This window comes from Cucumis sativus, chromosome 6 (assembly GCF_000004075.3).
Source record: "Cucumis sativus cultivar 9930 chromosome 6, Cucumber_9930_V3, whole genome shotgun sequence".
Classification (NCBI taxonomy): domain Eukaryota; kingdom Viridiplantae; phylum Streptophyta; class Magnoliopsida; order Cucurbitales; family Cucurbitaceae; genus Cucumis; species Cucumis sativus.
The window spans coordinates 21,635,022-21,650,758 of record NC_026660.2 but is presented as its reverse complement, the minus strand read 5'-3'; the positions used below and the strand labels follow the sequence as shown (position 1 = coordinate 21,650,758).

The 15,737-nt window shown below is 30.2% G+C and overlaps 2 protein-coding genes across 2 annotated transcripts; one reads left to right on the top strand and one right to left on the bottom strand.

Annotated features, from left to right (window-relative positions):
- The first annotated feature begins 480 nt into the window (after positions 1 to 480).
- LOC101221763 lies at positions 481 to 1,653 on the top strand. The gene has a single exon (XM_004140207.3). The coding sequence runs from the start codon at positions 606 to 608 to the stop codon at positions 1,431 to 1,433; it is 828 nt and encodes a 275-aa protein (XP_004140255.2). The 5' UTR covers positions 481 to 605; the 3' UTR covers positions 1,434 to 1,653.
- A 7,419-nt stretch (positions 1,654 to 9,072) lies between these two features.
- LOC101214551 (glycerol-3-phosphate acyltransferase 1) lies at positions 9,073 to 11,616 on the bottom strand. The gene is made up of 2 exons (XM_011659266.2): positions 10,773 to 11,616; positions 9,073 to 10,144 (listed from the first exon to the last, which is right to left on the bottom strand). Exons 1-2 carry the CDS (start codon positions 11,538 to 11,540, stop codon positions 9,233 to 9,235), a joined length of 1,680 nt encoding a protein of 559 aa, XP_011657568.1. The 5' UTR covers positions 11,541 to 11,616; the 3' UTR covers positions 9,073 to 9,232.
- Positions 11,617 to 15,737: the final 4,121 nt, after the last annotated feature.

Here is a 15,737-nt window from a genome sequence, read left to right as displayed (position 1 = left end):
AAATGTAAAAGACAAATTAATACTTTCAATTTTATTTATTTTTTTTAAATTTCTTTTCCATATAAGTAATATAATATTAGAATGAGAAGAATTGGATAAATTGTGATCAAACTACAAACAAAATACAATATATAATATATATATAAGGATGATTGAATTTAGATTAAACTTTTTATGAGAGAATATTTACCAAAAAGTAGAAAGCAAAACTACACATTTAACCTTCCTTTAAGTCAAAACTCTTGTAAGATTATATTGAAGAAAGTCAGAACAAACTCGTAAAATTAAGTTATTATAAAATTAAAACTAAAAAATAAATGGTTGTATTTAGAAGAATTTAAAAAACAAATAGGGATTTTAAGCAATCTAAATAATTACATAATGGCGTGGGATTAATCCTTGTCCTATATCATGATTAGTATTATAGTAATATTAAGGTAATAGTTAAATGTAATGTAATGCTAAAATGAATACAACCAAAATGAAAAAAAGAAAAAGGTGAAAAAGAAATGGCACCAAATCATAGCATCTTCAATTGAAGTCATAAACGTTCAACCAAAGGCGAATCCCTCCATTTTTATCAATTCTATAATTATCCTTCAACCATGGAAAACCGCCGATCCCTTTCTCAACCTCTCATCTCCTCAACCTCCCCCGCCCCCACCACCACTCCCACTTCTCCTCACCTCTCCAATCACGCCATCGCCCTCCGCCTCCTTCTCGTCGCCGTCGTCGGCCTCACTTCACTATGGGCCAATCACGAAGCCTCAAAAGGCTTCGACATAACAATTCTCAACAACGCCAAAGGCTCCTCCGCCGGTCAACGTTTCGATCTCTTCTACGTTTCAAATGACGAAGCCACGCGCCTACTCCTCAACGCCAGTAACTTCATTCAGAATCTGATCTACCCTTCACATCACCTCCCAAAGAAGATAATCAAAAGCGTGCATCTCACGCTCTCCCTCCGTGATCTCCCTTCTAATGTCGCCGTTGAGCAGCTCGACGGTGGTGTTGACTTCGCCGTCCATTTGAGCCCTTCTATTTTCAATGGCACAAACATGAATCACGCCATGTCAACGGCGGTTCTCAGAGGTATGTCACGCGTGTGGTTATGGAATGGAGAGGGCCACGCGCCGCCGTCCCTCCTCGACGGAATGGTGGAGCATATCGTCGCGACAGCCGGATTTGTCGAGAAGAAATATCCCGGTGGGGCCGTTAGCACGCTGGCGGCATGTGAGGCCATGTGGTGGAAGGATAAGGACCCTATGGAGATCGCAATGTTCCTCGATTATCATGAAAGACAGGGGGAGGGTTTCATCCAACGGTTGAACCTAGCTTTGAGGTCCAGATGGCACGATCGGACCGTTGATGATGTGTTGGCTATGCCAGATCAGCGCCCATGTGGTTCTTTCAACTCATCCGCAATCCTATAGGGCAATGGGTCAAATATTCCAATCCACGTCGGATGGGGTTGTCTTTGCAAAGAACCTCTTCTACTTTATTGTTTCTTTTTGTTTTTCAGCCATTTCGTCCTACAATTTTTTGAATTTGTTTAATATATTTTTGTAACATCCGAATTGCACAACTTTGTGTTATAAATACTCTTTAAATGTTGTTGCTCTGTTAAATACTTCTTGTTTCCTTCATTCTGTATTTACAAAAATTTATGAAAATCTTTTTTGATTCCAACAAAAACTAAATAGACTTGTTTTTAGACTTTATTCTCAAAATTCTACAACACATTAAGTTGAGTGAGTATGAAGAATTGATTTACTGTAATGTTAGAAAATTTTCTTCAGCTTCTTGTGATGTTTAAAGGGAGAGATAGGAATGATTTGCTTTCCTCCTTTGATTCTCTATCTCTATCAGATTTCTTTTTAGTTTTTGGTTTACTATACTGAGTATAATCTCTCTTATTTGATGGATTGATTTTCTCTTTTCCAAATGAAGTTTTAATCTTTATGCTTGTTGTTGTTTTTGAAGGATCGATTTTTGGATTTGATTATTTCTTTGGAGAATAAACTTTTGAACTTGTTGATGAACTTAGATCTACCTTTTGGGGTTTATGGCTTCAGAACCTTCAAAACTTTTTAAAAGTCTTTCCAGCTTTAGTTTTATCTTTGGATCTTCTAGAGAGTAAAAGATGATATTTGAAGCTTTGGTCTTTAGAGCTTTAGTATGGATTTTGATTTTCAAAACCTCGACCGAATTGATTTCCTTAAATCTTTAGAGCTTTAATTTTTGGATCTTCAAAGTTAAGAGCATACGAACTTTAAGCCTTCCGTTATTCCAACTCCTCAAAGTGAAGGAGTAAGACTTCTATTTACATAAACTTTTCTACGCGTTTCTATGGACTTGAGTTTGGTTGTTTTGTTGGACTTGACTTGGGTTCAATATCTTATGGGTTTGGTTGTTTTGTTGGACTTGACTTGGACTTAATATCTTAATTAGCACAAATTTTCATAATGGGCTTGAATTTAGATGGATACAACTTTTAAGAAGGATTTTGGTCAATGACGTGGCAAAATTTGATTAGCCATAACTTTTTCATTCACCAAGGATTTTTCATAAAAAAAAATGTTTAACTCTGTTCCTAATTGAAAAATATATTTGTTGCTTCTTCTTTTAGATCAATTAAATTAAATATTTTTTAATTGAATAGTTAAACTAAGATCACACGTTAAGGGGAAAAAAACTAAAGCTCCCACGTGATAGACGTTCGTGGATTGAATTGGGTTAAAAGACATTTTAGATCCAATCCTAAGATTGTAAACTTCTTCAAAATACCTAAATAACACTAATTAAGAAATGAACAGAATGGATGTTCATAGATTGGGCTGGGTTGATTCTAGTTAGTAAGATAAATAACTTTTTCTTCTTGTTTCAAAAAGAAATAGAATGCTAGTATCTAAAATATTTATTTAATTATTTAGGTGTATTGAATTAAAATTAAAACAACTCAATATGAATTAAATTTTTATTCGGTTAAAAGAACTATTTCAAGAGTCGTTGGAAAACCACTCATCACAAAAATAAAACTAAATAAATATACATACGTGTATGTATAATGTTAATTTTCATACATATAACAAAACGTTTACGGCGTGTGTAACAAAATCAAAAAGCTCATGAAATCGGTAATTTTTTTTCATAAATTTCATATTTTTTCTTAATCATATTGCGAGATTTGTCACTTCTCCTTTTTCTTCTCTTTACGATTTATTCATCTTCTCTTTACGATTTATTCATCTTCTCTTTCAGATTTATCTTCGGCCCATTTTTCAGATTCATCTTCTTTTTCTTTATTTCTTACCACTTCTCTTTCAGAATATCAAGATTGTTTAAATATCACTTTGATATAATTTAAAATAATCTCTTATTTAATGAACATGATCAACATAATCGTTTAGATTTGAAACCATTTTCCCATCGTTTCAAAATAACTACACGATTCTGTATATGTGATCTAAACAATCGCTTACCTAATATCAACAAAATCGTTTAGATTTGAAACATTTTTTCCATCGTTAAAAAGAACTACACGACCATGTATCATTTCTTACACGATCGTGTATCATGATTGTTTATAAGAAGAATTAGACACGTGTGTGGCCGATTAATCACATATTGATTGAGATATTTTTTGTATTTTTCATTGTGAGCTTGTGGATTTTTTTCGTTTTCAAAATTTTATATACCGTATAAATATTTTATCAGTTTGTTATATATTTTTTTTTATAGAAAAACCCTTGTATTTAATCTATTGTTTTACTTTTTCTTTTTAAAATATCTTCTTCGTTTCTTGAACTTGCTAGAAGTCCTTCTCACAAGAAACAAATAACAAATGAAAAAGAAATATAAATAACACTATTATTTTTAGTTCTACTTTTTATTGAGACCCAACATATATCAAACTATATATATATATATGTATGTAGTCATATTTTCTACCACACACACAGCACATATATATCCTTCGATCTATTACCAATGAAAATTTGATACCGATGCTATAAAAATTAATAATGAAATAAGAAGAATGTGTGGGATTCTTCTTGGACAGAATTCAAAAGTAGTTGGAATCCTTGGAGGCTTTGAAAGCGATCAATCCACAATAGAAATGGTCCATCCCCCTGCTAGACGTTTATTCTAATCTGCTGGAAGTTATCAATCTCATCAATGGGATCGTTTTCTCTGTTTCAAATTCAAGTTTATCTTTTTTGTTGCAAATTTTGTTAACATTTTGGGTTTTTGTCATGTTCTTTAAGAGGCTAACAAAGTTATAATGCTCATGCTTTCATAGCTTTACCATCTTCTTAAGATCACACATTTTGGTGTAGATAGGGGGGAAGTGTTTGTTAACATTTTGGCACAGTTGCTATTCATCATCACTAGTCCAAATATGTCTAGTTTTCAACTTTCAATTCATGTTTTAACATTTTTTTTACCCTTCCTTATTTATTGATTTATCGTATGGAAATGCTTTTCAAAAGTAGCTAGAATTTAAATAATATCCATGAAAGCAAATTTCTATTATAAAGAAAATATGGTATGTTATGTTCATATTGGTAACAATTTTTTTTTTATTAGTTTTCATTTGGAAACTTGTATTCTCATGCTCTTTCAATAAAATTATACAAAAAATGTGTGGTAAAACAAACTAATTACAAAATGATGTTAAAGTTAAACCTTTTGTTAAAATTTGCTGATAATTTTCCAATAAGGTTGTTTATTTATTTATTTGTTATTCATGAGTATTTAAAGTTCAAATAATTGTTTCATAGGACAATCCGTTAGATCCTACGACATTTTGATGTCAAAAAAAATTTGTAAAAAAGTAATTATTGAATAGATAGTTAACCAGATAAAAAAAAAGAACTTTTATTCAAAGGTTGAAGAATCCAAGATTATTGAGAAAAAAAAAAAGTAAAAAACATGAAATATTCCACCAAGTGGATTCCAATTAACCATGTGTTTTTAAAAAACAAAATGCACGAAGAATTGTCGACCAAAACTGGTTTGATTCACCCACAACTAATTATCGAATTTTCTCATTTCTCAATGTATGCCAAAGCTCATCAATCTCGTCTTCCAAAAAAACCCCATGGTGAAAGGTCTATGTCTCTACTCTGAAATTGACCAAAAAGCTAAATCAATTCGTTTCTAATTTATTCTCTTTTCAAAGTGTGTTTCTTCTTTTTCAAACTCCTTAAAATGGTTTCTTCATCTTTTGCACAAACCTTTTCTACAACGATTATCCAAGCGACCTAGGTCGTTGGATGTCCATTAATTGACCCTATCACATCGTACATTATGGATCCAAAATGAAATTTGTATGGATTGGATTTTGGTATTTTACTCGTGTTTGGATATTAGATTGAAATTCTTTCTGTAATAAAAAATTTTGCTATAGGGTCTAATAAATTTATTTACTTTTCTATATTTAAAGTCTCGTTAAGAAAGTATTAATTGTTTTTTTTTTAGAGAATATTGTTGTTCATATCAAATTATTTTAAAATTCTAAACACATCATATTCTTTTTTCTTTTTCTCCCTACTTTTTTTCCTTTTCTTTTCTTTTCTTTTGTCTTACCATTGTTTTCAAATTATTCTAACCACATATAATAGTTATTTATCTCTAGACCATTTTTTAAAATAGTAAAATAAATTAAAATATTTACAAATTATAAGAAAATTTTAGATTCTATCAATTATTGGCTAAGTCTACCAATGTTATAGCAAATATTTATTATTGATGGAATCTGAAATTTTGTTACAGTTTATAAATATATTTTATCAAATTTGCTGCTGCTTTTGACAATTCTCATATATATTTATCTATATCTCTAGCTACTATATATTAAAAGCATTGATCATAGAGATTTTTACATTTTTGTTACTTCGAACTTTTTCGAAATTCTCATTTTACCCTCGCAACCTTTCCATCCATCTCATTCTTTTTTCTTCTTCTTTTTTTTTTTTTTTTTTTTTGCCTCACTTCTACATACAACTCCAAAAAGAAAAAAAAAATTAAAAAAATATCGCAAACATCTCTTTCCGTAATAACTACACATTTTTCAAATAATAACACATATTCCTGTTTGATAGAAAGAAGTTTAGAAGGAAACAATCATTCATTTGATTCATTTTATATTTCTTGTGTATTAACCCACAAAAATCTACTTAGAAATATCTCTTAAACAAAAAAATAGCCTAATATGTTAGGAGTAATTGATGACGTTACATTTTTTGGTTCATGAACAAACTATACATAATTTAAAAACAATTAATATCTTTCAAACTAAATTTTGTTATTATATATTGATTAAATTATAAATTTAGTATCAATAAATTTGAGGTCGGCATATTTTTTAAGCCTTTTAGAATTATGAATTATGAGCAAATTAAGACTATTATATACATGCACAGTTCCTCTTTATCTTAAATTGTTATTCAAAGATGCATATACATGTAACCACTCAATTTAATTCAAACTAACACAATTTAATTACATCTAGTCGGGGTAACTACTTGTTTCATATACTCTTACATTTTTTGTAAAATCAAAAATTTAAAGTTCTATATGAAAATACTCTAAATTTGTTATGTGGCGCTACAAACAATCTAAGTATGGATTCTCTCTAGCTAACATATTGGTAGAGATTTAAATGAAGGTGTATGTGCCGACTTGGATTAATTTTGGTTTAAATAGTTGTATGAATAAGAGGGGAAGATGGGAAAGTGTGTGTAATCCAAAACAGGAAATGAAATGATATAATTATTAGAAGTACTTGGTGGGAAGAATTGAAAAGGAATAGAATAGGGGAGGAAGCTAAGCAAGTTGCAAAAAAGAGAGAAAATAATTAAGGAAAGACATTGACAGAAGCTAACATTTTGTAATTGAAAGAATATATTATTATTATTATTATTATTATTAGGACATCAAAATTTATTTGATAAATTACAAAATGGTATTGACACGTGTCTTGGGGGTGTTATAATCTAGTGCAATGCACTCATTTGTGTCACACAAAAGCTCACCTTTTTGGTAGTTTATTGTTGGAATTTATTTTGATTTTAATGATTCTTATTTAATAATGTCACTTCAATCAATTAAATATAACTTTGATTGATTTAGTGTACACTCTTACTTATTATCTCTCAAGACTTTTAAACATGGGATGTTGAGATATATATCTTACCGCCAACGAGCTAATTCAATTTTTCATCGAGATTTTTTCTTTTATATTTTTATCTACTACGTGCCGTTACAACGATTGAATCCATATCTATATTTCATCCACTTTTTATTTAGATTTCAAAATGTTATAATTTTCTAGCTAAATAAGTCATGAATTCAATCTACGATGATCATCTATCTAGAAATTAATTTATGTTTCCTTAACACTCAAATGTTGTTGGGTTAAGTGGGTTGTCCCATGAAATTACAAGAGGTGCGAGTAATCTGACTCGACCACTCACGAATATAATTTTTTTTATAATTTTAACATTTTTTTTTCAGTTTGGATTTTATGGTTTTTGGATTTTCAATTTAAACCTTGAATTTTTACTAATATTTATTAATTAGTGTAAAATAATTATAAAGTGAAAATTTGTTTTTAATTTTAGCAATGAAGAAAGATGGTGAAATTTTAGGGTAATTATAATAGGTAGCAATTATTAAATATATAATAACATTTTAAATAATGCAAATATAACAAATTTAATATATCACTGATAGATTCTTATGGTTTATGAGTGATAAACCAATATTTGTTACATGGTCTATTGATAGACTTTGACATGTTTGGTTATATTTGTAAATTTTTTAAATTATTTTTATATACTTAATTATTTTTAATGTAATTTCTATATTTATAAATATCTCAAAGCTTTATTAATTATAATTCTTTTAAGTCAATTAATAAGGTATTGTCAAAAATAGAAAATTCAACAAAATATTTACAACATATAACATAATTTCAAACTCTATCAATAATAGACATTGAAATGCTTCTATAACTAACATTGATAGACAGTGATAGAAGTTTATAAGTTTCTATCATTACTAAAATCTAAAATTTTACTATAGTTTGTAAATTGGAGAATTGTCAAAAAAGTAAATTTGACAAAATATTTACAACATATAGCAAAAATTTGAGATTCTACCAACAATAGATATTGATAGTCACTGACATATTTTACTATCAATAACATTGATAAACCGTGATAGAAGTCTATCAGTGACTATCGTTAATAGAATCCAAAATTATATTATAACTTTTAAATATTTTAATTTATTTTGTTATTCTCATAAAAATTTTAGTTTATTTTACTATATTTGAAAATGTTCCTTAATTAATAGAGATAATTCTTTTTAAAAAAAATGAATATTTAGTGAAGATTAAAGTATGAAAATTTAAATCTTAAAACCTTGAAATCATGTGAAAAGAAAAGTAAAAACAAATCAATGGTAAGATTATAATAAAATGGAAAGAACAAAAGAGGATGAAAGTCCTAATCTTACCCTCAAAACTTACAAACTAAAAATTTACTAGATTTAAAACAAATTAAACTAAAACATTTCACGAATAAACTGATAACTTTTCAATATTTAACGATTAAATTAAAACAAAACTCTAAAAGTGTAATAATTGAAACTATGTGATTCAAATTAAATAACACTTAGAAAAATCAAGTACATCGATCAAATCAATACATGGTGTGTACATACACCAAACAACCAACATTTTCATTTAATTTATTTAATTAAAATTTTTGTTCAACATATTTTTTAGTTCTCAGTCAATCAACATCTCAAATATTCCACTAAATCTCAATTCAAACTGATATTTAATATATACATTTATTTAAAATAAGATGGATGTAATCTCTCGATAATCTAGCTAGCCACCATATTATTATTTCAAATTTTGCAAATTAAGTGTACGTATGGGTACTATACTAGCATTATCATTATCAAGACTTTTAATTTCCACATTTAATTAATATACTCTTTGAGCATAAATTGTTAGATTTAGAACTTGATTATTGAGAAGAAATGCACAAAAACTAGATACCAAATGTGACATTTAATTATCACAAAATCCATGTAAAAACAAGTTCATGATGAACATAAACAACGTAGCACAAAAAAACAATTAATAGAAGCTGCTGCTCATGATATCAATTTGGATTTATACCAAACAAGAAAAAGAGGAAAAGAGAAAAATCTATGTTGTTGTTTTTGAGGAGTTTTGGTGATGATGTTGTAGTACAACACCTTCATTCCCAGCCAACATCAAATACTTATCCTTTCTAGTAAGGTTAGTACATTGAAATCCCAAAACATCACCCAATTGTCTTTGAACATAATTAGCAACTTCGTAACTTGATTTTCCTCCACCACCACATGTTTTTTCCTTTGGAATCTTAGGAAGAACAACCATATGATAACTAGCTCTTGGATTCATCAAAAAGAATATTGGATCCAGCCATTTTAATCCACTTGCTGTTGTCCCATAGAACATACTAACCCATGAATCCACAGCAACAGGTACTATTTCATCTGTCAATTCAGCAAAAAGTGGACTAAATCTCAACAAATACGGCTCTCGACATGTCGTCCCTTCAGGACAAACAACCAAATCCCCTTGTTCGAGTAATTTTTGCATTTTTTTACCATCTTTCTCTCTCTCTCTACTCAATCTCACTGTTTTAATTGGAGCTATGACTTCTGAGAATTTGCTTAAACTATATGTAACAGCAACTAATGGTTTACCAATTAATGCGCTTAAAAAAACGGGGTCTAAGAGTGTTCTGTGGCTACAAACAAATAGAACTCCTCCTTTTTTTGTTGTCGTCTTCGTCGTTTTCGTCGTTGTGTATCCTTTTAGAGTTACGTTTAACCCACTCCAATGGCCTAAACAAAGACCCAATTTGTAAGGAAGGAAAATGCCTAGTGAAATTCTGTAAATTGCTAGCAAAATACCAAAAGGAATCCATAGGAATGTGCAAAGACTTGCAAATGGAGTTGGTAAAAATGCTAATCTTCCATCGTGAAATATTAATGGCTTTGGATATCTTTCTCTCCCTACTACTTCTCCTTTTTTCTTCTCCTCCTCCTTGTTCACAACATATCCTTCCTGTCAAAATATATTACAGATATTAGACATACAGTACGTGATGGTGGTTGTTCATGTCATTATATAATAGCAGCTGCCTTCTCTGGCCCACTTTTTTTGTTTAATTTTTGTTTTTTAGTGCATACTCCATCAAGAAGAAAAGAAAACACTGCTGTGAATGAATGTGAATCTAAAGAAATGAAAATTAATGGGCTGGCTGATTTTTCTTCATGACTCCATCTACTACATCTTCGTGTACGGATTTTCCATCAAACTTGTATTTTGAATTTAAAACTATATTGAATGTATTATCAGAAGGCAGGTAAGATCTCTTTTTTTTTTTGGGCAAATTCTCTCATCGATTTAGTGAAAAATCGGACAACAGAAAACACACTGACATGAATATTCAAGAACTTGGTCTGACAGACTAATAAAAAAAAAGGGTGTATTTTGTAGTATTATTAATACACTGGATAGACTTTCAAGCTTAGGTAGCAGAATTAAATAGTGGAGCCAAACTGATAGATATTCACACATATTATATATATTCCAATCAATTTAATTAACTGTATATATGTACGTGTCCCTCAACAATAATATTCATGTAATAACCGAAATAAAAATTAAGAAGAAATTATAATGAAATTACCTTGCAAAGAGAGATGAAAAGATGATCATGAAGATTTGGAGATCCAATACCAAGATCAGGCTTCTGTTCTCCAAAATACTCAAGTAAAGCTTTATGTTTGACAAGCAAACCATTTTGAGACAGAAGACCAGTGTAGTAACGTCCATAAGTTTGCAATTCAGTCCCTACGACATCGTTAACATTCAAATAATTTCTCAAAAACCCTTCCACCATAACTCTAGGAGCACTAGTAAACACAACCTTAGAGCCAGTAGCTTGAAAGACTTCAAAAACATGGAGGTTGAGATTCTCAAGAAAAAACTTAGGGAGAACAGCCTTACTAACATTGGTCATGTCCTTAATTGGTAGCCCACAAAAAGAAATGAAAATCATAGCTTTGAATTTGGATTCCCAGTCCAAGAGACAAAGAAATGGCCACGAAATAAGCAAGATTAAAGCTCTAAAAATGGTGCCACCTTCAAAGGAAACAAGCATGAAATAAGGGAAAAAAGAGTAGGTTTTTGAGGAGTTTAAAAGTACATTTAAATCACAAACAAGAGTTTGGGATGCTCTGTTTTTAAGGCTACATTTGGAGACGTGAGGGTAAAAAGAAGAAGAAGAAGAATTATTACTGGGTGTTTTGAGAGATGGGTTTGTAGTAACAAAAAGGGAAGTAAAGGTAAAACCATATTGTTTTACTTTTTTAGCTGCTTTGTAACATGAATTGGCTAAGAGTTGGTACAAAACACATTCTATGAGCTTCAAAAGAAGCCTTGGAAAAACAGCCATTTGATATTTTTCTAAAGATAGATAAGGAGTGGATTTTGGGTAATTTAGGTGTTGGAATATGAAGAAGATGAAGAGTTTTGAGAGAGTATTTATAGGGAAGGAATTGAAGGTAATTGTGTGTATTTGGGAAATTGGAAAGTTGACCAATGTAATTTTGGTTAGGCGGCCACTGTGGTTGGCATTAATTGAATTTGTGATTCATTTTTTATATTTCGTATTTTTGGTCCATTGCCGTTAGCATGCAAATATTACAATTACTAGTAGTCGGTTCGGTTGGATTGTAGGTGACCTTCCACCGAGTAAAGAAGAAAAAATGAAATTACCTTTAACATTATTTCTTAAATTTCTATTCTAATCCTTAACCCCTTTTATGAATTGATGTATTCATTTCAATGACTAGTTTTAAATGTGAATTAGAAAAAAATTAGATTGCGTGTCTTAAACTGTTTAAGTAAGTATAAATGAAAAATAAAAACGTATTTAATTTTCTTTTGTACGAAATTTTTTTAATTTCTCCATTTATTTATGTTCAGTTTACGCTGTCCTTACGAAAAGGACACAGACCTTTGATTTCTCACCATTTCTTTTCCTTCTGAAGAAAATAAAATCTGTGGGTACAGAAAGCAACCATTTTTCTTTTTTAAGCAAATTACGTTACTTATCTTTAATTTACAAAGTATCTAAACAGAATTATAAACTTAAAAGTAAAAAGAGTTGAAACTCAGGCAACGTACAAATACTTTCTCTTTGTAGGAAGAAATGTCTCTTTTTTAGAGTTAGATAACCAATATTGTCTGTTATTTGAAAATATTTCGCACCGATTAATAAATGTCAAAGATCTTTTTTCTAAAAAATGAATAAATGAATGAAGAATTAAAGAGTCAAAATGCATATATATCAGAACACAGCAAGATTCTCCATTGACTCTTTAATCTTTTCTTATGTTATGTTAATAATAAAAATTGACTTTGTGTTGGCGGCACTCTGATCATCTCGGCCTCTTCAATCTCCCCAATCACAACACCGCAGTGATTTAAATTTACTTTTGTTTGTTTCCTTTTAATTAATACACTCTGAGGGTTTACAGTTTAGATCATTTCAGGGGTCCAATAATTTCTCCTCTTCATTTAGAAGGGTCAAGACTTTTATTCAAATGGGGGTGCAACATCCAAGAAAATGGTTGGGGGTAAGAAATGAAGTGGTCATTTCCCAATGCAATTTATAATAGTAAAGGACTAAGTGCATGACCATATATATCCTCATCTAATTTGTTTTCATCTTTGAAGATTTTTTCTTTCCAAGTTTTGTTGTGTGGTAGTTAAGTTCATGCATTTAAAGATGGGTTCATAAGAAACTGGGGGACATAAGAACTGTTTGTATAATCATTTTGTATGAATGCTGATATATAGTGTGTGTTCTCTAGAACGCATCATGGTAACATTGTTTTGTTTGCATGTACATCTCATGTGTATTGCAGTACAACACCCTTTATACACACACAATTTATTTTGAACTACAGAGATTTATTAAGACATTTGTTTGAAAAGATTATGAAGTAAATATATGCAAAATTTATGGAGTAAATATGAATTAAACCTATAATTTATGATCTAAAGGAAGAGTATACAACTCAACGTAAAATGATTAATTCGTCTTTATTGGGTTGGTTAATTTAATTATGCAGTTACAACATAAATATGAGCCATAAGAATACCTAATTACCTAAAGGTTAAAAGTTCCATCTCTTACCGGCCTATTAGAGGTGTTGAGGGCTACATCTTGGGGTGAGTAGTTGAGTGGGGCTATTTAGCCTATAATCAAACAACATTTGATATGGGTGCATGTGTTCAAGCAGTGGGGAGTAAGGGTTATTTTAATTAACCTTCACTCTGCTAGCTATATGGTAAAAGTAATTAAAACCCTAGTGATTCAAATAATATAAACTCTTCCTTCTAATGTTTCCAACGATTTTATCTTATCGTAACCAACTTTGACGACCGCCTCTGCTAAATTTTAATTTTATGATTTACATTAAAATTGTATAAAAACAATGAATATATAAAGATTTTTGAAGTAGAATCGTAGAGCTCAAATATAACTTTTCGTTTCAGTGATTGTTGCCCGTCACACTCACTTTGTTAATGAATCAATTGCATCAAGAAAAGGGATAGTTGCAAATTTATCCATTAGATGCAAAATAATTAAGTATATAATAACATTTTAAAAAATTTACAAATGTAGCAAAATTTATCAAATTCTATCAACGATAGAAGTCTATCACCGATAGATCATGTTATAAATATTGATCTAGATAGATCATACAAATCTATCCGTGATACAAGTCTATTATCGATAGTTTTACTATATTTGCAATTTGTTTTAAATGTTTTATATTTTTAATTATTATTTCAAAAATGATCATCAATTATAATTACGGTAAACAAACATTAAGCTAAAACAGAAAAGTGGGCTGGGTTCAAAGTGAAATAAAGCCCATCAATATTATATCTCTCTATCTTCCTATGTGATCAGAACAAACGGAGAGAATTCATCTAAAAGCTTAAGCAGCTTTCATGCTTGTTTTTTATGGCTCTAAACCTAGATGATCATGACGTTGAAGATACTTTCTGAAAACATTTTCTCAAAGGAAAGATACACAAAACCAGTTTTTATAAAGTTCTCCCAAAATTTTGATAGTCTCCCCTGAAAAACGCAGAGTAACTACAGAATGAAAAATACATTTATAAGTTCTACCACCTCAAAATAAACACCAAGTGTGTTTCATCACACAATTGCATCGGTATTAGCCAGATTCCAATTTTAAATACAATATTGAAACTCAGTTACAATAAGAATTACAAACTAATCAGCAATTAATCAAAATAGACATATCTTAGCAGCATGACATTCATCAAACCTGACCATCCTTGTGATGGACTACTCCAATACACACACACACGTAAGATGCTGTAGTGTCTACAAATATGTGGTTTGACGCTCAAAGCGGGCAGCTCGGAACTTGGCCTTTACCTTGGAAAGCATGAGCTCAAAGCCTAGTGAGTGGTAAGTTCATAAAATTAGAAAGTGTAAAAACCAGTGAATGAAATATATCCCAAGTCCAAATGAATAAAGATTGTTTACATTATTGCAAAAAATATGATAAAACATGGCGGCAAAACGAGCATATATATTTAGAAGAAACACAGTGTGATGTTTATTCTCATGAGAGACAGAACTTCCTAAATAAAATGTAAAAGAGTTCCAATAATATTCTTATTAGTTATTCTTATAAGACATGTAAAGTTTTGTTAAAATGAACTGTCCCAAACGAATATAAATATTCAACACTTTACATTGGAATTCACATTTAAGAATTGAATCCTTAATGGGGTTTAGAGATAAGAATAGAGAAAACGTAGAAATTAAGGGCAAAACTATCAGGTCGTAAAGGAAACTCACAATGCCACAATGAACACTGCTAGGTTTGATCATATTGGTAAAGTCTGGTCCACTCCTCCAAAACAGCCCTTTGCACTCCCAACGCCTGCATGCCTTTAAGAAGTTGAATTAACAAATGAAAATGAAACAATATCACATATTTTACAATGTTAGAGGGCAGCAGAACACAAATCCAATAATCATTCACTAAAGGTTCCAAAACAAGATGCTAATTATCATTTAAACTAATTAAGCATAATGACAAAAAGAATCAGATACTAATTATCTCCAGTAAAACATCGTGAAAAAAAAAACAAGCTAAGACATTAAAATATAGAAACAGCCTATCACCATATGATTCATTTCTATTCTAAACTTTCATAATTATTTTTTTAAAAAAAGAAGAACTATGGTAAATATTTCCACTAGACAACCCTCTTAACACTTTCATCATTCTCGCTTTTATTAATATAAGAAGAATGTAGTACATGATCAGCAAAGGTCCAAAAACGATACAAAAGAGCTAAAGCTAAAAGGTAGATTTAAGTCCATAACAAAAGAGATCGATAGTTATAGAAGAGGCACTATCATTTCCAAACATAGAGGAATTGCTAGTCCCACCCGAAAGTGAGAAGATGTCTTCCCAAAAATTAATTATCGGTTTTCCTTTGTCCTTGAAAATGTGATTTAATTTTATTTCTCTCCAAGGATATGAACCACAATACAGATGCAATGGTATTGAAAATGATGATACCTTTT

What these genes read in the sequence shown, in the direction of transcription:
- LOC101214551 (XM_011659266.2), bottom strand. Translation starts at nt 11,540, where the DNA reads ATGGCTGTTTTTCCAAGGCTTCTTTTGAAGCTCATAGAATGTGTTTTG. An exon ending in TTTTCATCTCTCTTTGCAAG is followed by an intron (nt 10,145 to 10,772) that starts GTAATTTCATTA and finishes ATATTTTGACAG; the next exon opens with GAAGGATATGTTGTGAACAA.
- LOC101221763 (XM_004140207.3), top strand. Translation starts at nt 606, where the DNA reads ATGGAAAACCGCCGATCCCTTTCTCAACCTCTCATCTCCTCAACCTCC.